At 42.5% G+C, this 5,249-nt stretch overlaps 1 protein-coding gene across 1 annotated transcript in view; it reads left to right on the forward strand.

Moving 5' to 3' along the window:
* Positions 1-5,249, forward strand: part of VPS53 (VPS53 subunit of GARP complex) — a 192,548-nt gene that overhangs the window by 136,792 nt on the left and 50,507 nt on the right. The window contains exon 16 of the mRNA XM_007937432.2: positions 4,645-4,727. Coding sequence (XP_007935623.1) covers positions 4,645-4,727 — 83 coding nt within the window. The remainder of the gene's footprint in view (positions 1-4,644; positions 4,728-5,249) is intronic.

Consider the following 5,249-nt stretch of genomic DNA (forward strand, 5'->3'; position numbering starts at 1 on the left):
AGGGAGAGGGAGAGAGGAGGCAAGGAACCTTCTTAAAAACCTGTAACATGGGTCAAGGAGTGTATCACTGGAGACAGTGAGAGGCCTGGAAGAAGACTAGTGGCACAGTCAACGACAGGCCTGGAAGAGGCCCAGTGGCGGAGCTGGTGGTGACACATGCCAGGGCTGAGAGGAGCCTGTCCTGAGGGGCCACGAGGAGAATTATGTAGTCTAAAGGCGCTGGGCCAGCTATCCTGCACTGAAGAAGGGAGCCTGCCTACATGCATGCTGATCTTGATCCCAAGTTGTACCCTGTTGCTTCTTTAATAAACCATTTAACTTTAAGTATGGTCTGTGAGGTTGGTGTGGCCATTGCAATGGATTGTCAAACCCAGCAGAGAAGTAAGAGAGTGCCATGAGAGGGATGGCAGATATCAGAACTGGTTTTAAAAAAAAAGTTGGCGAGTGGAGATGTGTCTGACCTCTGCCTCTAGCAGTGATCCTGATCATTATCCCTCCGGAAGTGGGGCAGGTTCTCTTGCCACCACTGCTGCTATTACTCTTGACATTTTACAGGTAGGGAATGTACAAGATGAACCTGGAACATCATGTCCTACAAAAGCAAGAATGAAATCAAGTACTGTTAGGGGCATCTCAAAAGAACTCTATGAGTGTAGTGGGTTGAATTGCATCCCCCAAAAGATACGCCTAAATTCTAAATCCAATGACTGGTATCCTTGTAAGAGAAAGGAGAGGAAGGTTGACATGTAGACACTGTAAAGACCATGTGAAAATGGGGCAGAGATTGGAGTGATAGGCCTACAAGCCAAGAAACGCCACAGATTGCCACCAGCCACCAAAAGCTAGGAGAGAAATTGATTCTCTCTCAGAGCCTACAGAAGGGACCAGCCCTGCTGGCACCTTGATTCCAGACTTACGGCCTCTATAACTGCGAGAGGGTAAATTTGTTGTTTTAAGCCACCAAGTTTGTGGTAATTCCTTATGGTAGCCCTAGGAAACTAATACAGGAGCCAACCTGAATAAGCTTGCCTGGATATTAACTACAATGGGTTAAAAACATTAAATATGTTTAAATACATTTGGTTGTAATCATACTTTGGAAAAAAATTACCACTTTTGAAGGTGCTAAGGAACTATATACTTCATTATTTTGAAAATTGGCAAATAAAGGGAAGGTACTTGTCTTGCCTTTGCTGTCTGATTCACACCTCAGGATAACCAAGCCAGTGATGATGGAATATATTTCTTTATGGAAAAGTTTTAGCTAATAAATGAGTAAGAAAGGATATATTATTCTTTTATATTTCTTAATGGAATAATAAAAAGCTCTGGTGGCAAAATGCCTAAGGCATTTGACTGCTAACCAGGAGGTTGGCGGTTCAAACCCACTGCACAGAAAGACGACAGGGCAATCTACTTCCGTAAAGATCTACTGCCTCGGAAACCCAGTGGGGGTCACTATGAGTAGGAACCGACTCAGTGACAGTGAGTTTGGTTCTGGTAATGGAATAACGGTTCTGGGCATTGAACACCAAGGCTTTTGGCATCACAGAAAAGAGACAACCAGATATTATGCATTTCCTGATAGAAGCACAGAGCACCATGGCAAAGTAGTTTTCTTAAAAGAAGAGCCTGACTCTGATCAAGCTGCTACAGGTAACTACCAATTTATAACAAATGCAAGGGACAGAGGAACATGGTAATTTGTGTAAGCTTTAGGGATGCAGAGAGCAAAATGCAAACTGTGGGAAAATTTACAGGGCAAACTACCCCATTTCTTTAAGAAAAAAAATTGCAGGGGGACAAAAAGAATGGAGTGAGGAACCAGAGAGATTTAATCTGAGTAATGAAGAATTGGAAAGTAAAATTTAAAAAAAATGAATATAACATGTATCATAGTGATATATGATGTTAAAAATACAATTTTTATGGTAAGTGCTAAGCAAGATCATTAAGTGGAGAGTCAGTGAGAGCAAAGGAAACCCTCCACGAGATGGATTCTCATCAGAGGCTGCCACAACGGGCTCAGACATACACACAATTGTAAAGGTGCTGGACCGGGCCGTGCTTTGTTCTGTTATACGTAAGGTCTTCATGTGTTGGAGCTGACTTGAAAGGTACCAACAACAGCTAAGAAGGAAGCAGATATCGAGGTTGAGAGAGTAAGGGAGTTGCCTACTGAAATAGAGTAGTCAAGGAGAGTCTTTCTGAAGAGGTGGTATTGAAGCAGACGCCTGAGGGTTAGGAAGGAGACTGCCAGGTGAAGAGCTTAAAACTGGAGGGTAGAGGTGTTAAGGCCAAGGAGTTGGTTAGGAGGGGTGAGCCGGGAGTGTTTCAGACAGAGGAAGCAGGAAGTGTGAAGTAAGAAGGTCCTGAGGGGTAAACACCTTGGTGTGTTCCAGAAACTTGAAAGAAGCTAGTGTAAGTGGAGTCTAGCAAGCAAGGGGGAGAGAGGCGAGCTGTGGCCTGGAGAGCTAGACAGGACCCAAATCACAGTTAGAAGCTTGGATTTTATTTTCAGCGTAACAGGGAACCCGGCTGCTGAAAAGTTGAAGCTTTATAAGCTTGTGCCATAATTTGTTTGATCTTTCCCTTTTAGATTATTTCCAGTTTTTCAATAATATAAACAATACTAAAATGTGAACTTTATGAGAACAGGCACTTACTGTTTTGTGCATTGAGTAACTGACTCCCTTACTCTTTTATAGGACCTGGAACATAACAAGCCTTTAGTAAATATTGGTTGAATTAATGAATGCTGCAGGGGATATTTGTATAATCTTTGTACATAGGTCTCATCATTTCAGTGGGATAGATTTCTAGATAAGAAATTGCTGGCAGAAAGGGTGTGTCTGTATAATCTTTTGCTTTTAAAATAAATTGCCCTTTAATTTATTTAAAAAAAAAAAAAAGTTACACTAATTCATACACCCCTTAACAGCATTTTTAGGTCTCTAAGTGCCTCAGTTGGTTTACACTTGACAACTAACCAGAAGGTTGGCAGTTCAAACCCACCCAGCAGTGCTGTGTAAGAAAGGCCTGGCAATCTGCTTCCATAAAGATTGTAGCCAAGAAAATGCTATGGAGCCGTTCTACTTAGTTAACACATGGGCTTACCATGTATTGAAATTGACTCGATGACAATGGGTTTTCTTTTATTTTTAAAAGCATTTTTAAAATTTAAGACAAAACATTTGTTATTCTTAGAGTTTGGGTAATAGGCTTGAGAGTACTAGATTTATCTATTCCTGGAGATCTTTTGAGATATTTACAGTTCTTGTTCAGCTGTTCTACTCCCTCACACATGAAGTTGCCGTGAATTGAAATTGACTCAGTGGCAAAGGGTTTGGTTTTTGGTCAGTTGTATTTTTCTTTGAGGCTGCTAGGAGCTTGTTGAGTGTTTCTGTCCTAGGCTGTAGGCTAATGAGGGCAGCAACACCATACCCCATCACCTAACATGGTGCTTGACCCATAGTAGCACTTGATGAATATTTTAACTCTTTCTATTGCCACCCACCACCAAAAGTTTCCAGTGTTTTGGGGCAAGCCTACAATTCATTGAACAGAGAACATCTGAAAATCAAAGTCTTTTTAAAATTTCTGAAATGAGTCGTCATTGTGTCATAAGAAGCAAATGTAGCACAGTGTCAAAGGACACAGGCTCTGGAGGAAGTTTGAACTCTAGCCCTGTTGTTGTTATGTGCCATCGAGTCATCTCCGACTCACAGTGACCCCTCCTTGGGTTTCCGAGGCAGATCTCTACAGAAATAGATTGCCCAGTCTTCCTTCCGAGGAGTGGCTGGTGGGTTAGAACCAACCAGTGCCTTAGGCACCATGCCACCAGAACTTCCAAGTTTTAATCCTACCACTTACTATCTTAGAGGGGTTTCTTTACCTCTCTGAGCTTCCATTTGCTCCTCTGTAAAATGGGAATAATAACAGACTCTTCCTCATAATGTTGTTGTGAGGATTAGATGAGCCCATACATGAAGGGAGATAGAGTACCACTTGTCTGTCAGTTTGTCATGCTGTGGTGGCTTGCATGTTGCTGTGGGGCTGGAGGCTATGCCACTGGTATTTCAAATACCAGCAGGGTCACCCATGGTAGACAGACAGGTTTCAGTAGAGCTTCCAGATCAAGAAAAACTTGGAAGAAGGAAGGGTCATCCACTTCTCAGAGTATTGGCCAGTGAAAAACATATTAATAGTAGTGGAACACTGTCTGATAGAGTACTGGAAAACTTTATGAATCAGGGATAGAAAGGATTGTGAGACCAGCAGTGTTGCGTTCTGTTGTACATAATGTCTCTATGAGTCAGAGCCAACTCAATGGCACCTAACAACAACAACAACGACATTCATGAAGGGTACCTAGAATTGTGCCTGAATCATCAAACTCAATATATGTTCAGTTATCATTATGGGAGCTCTGGTGGTGTAGTGCCTAAGGCATTTGACTGCAAACCACTCCTCAGAAGAAAGGTTCGGCAATCTACTCCTGTAGTGATACCGCCTTGGAAACCCAAGGAGGGGTTGCTATGAGTCGGGTCCGACTCGAAGCAGAGAGTTTGGTTTTTTATTGTCATTATGGTACTCCTTTGGAAAATCATTAAACATGTTTTTGTTTCTCTTATTTTCTAATAGCTAGAAGAAAAACTCAAAGAAAAAGTTGATGTAAGCCTAACCGAACGCATCAATCTGACTGGGGAAATGGACACATTCAGCACGTATGTACCTTGCACATATCTGCTCAAGACCTGCCCTTAGTCCTTTATGAAGCAGCATGTCCTAGGCTGTTGGCTTTAAGTTGTTATAGAACCTAACAGGTTTCCAGGGCCTTCTATGGCATCAGCGTTACTCTCCACTAGCCATTATGAAGAGGTTGGTGCAGCTGCCTCCCATTCTGTCTCCCCAGGTGCAGGCATCCTTTTAGTTCACAGGGCCTTTACTGTTGCACTGTCCAGAGTAATCAAAAGGAGGAAGTCCTTGGCCATTCCTGTGGGAAGATGAGGTAGAGGACTCCTATCTGCCCTAGATCCACAGAGGGCCTGCCCCACCTCCAGGGTTTTAGAATAGGAACCGGATGGGTGGGCGTGTGTGCACACAAGTGCGCAGACACTTTCGGTGGGTGCTGGACAGTGCTCTTTTTTTTTTTTTTTTTTTTTTATTAGGATTTGGGTGAAGATTTACAGAGTAAATTCACTTTTCATACAGCAGTTCACATATACTTTGTCTCATGTCATTGACCA

The sequence above is a fragment of the Orycteropus afer genome, unplaced genomic scaffold, assembly GCF_000298275.1.
Source record: "Orycteropus afer afer isolate SDZICR_OR568_19922 unplaced genomic scaffold, OryAfe1.0 scaffold00042, whole genome shotgun sequence".
In the NCBI taxonomy this organism is placed as follows: domain Eukaryota; kingdom Metazoa; phylum Chordata; class Mammalia; order Tubulidentata; family Orycteropodidae; genus Orycteropus; species Orycteropus afer.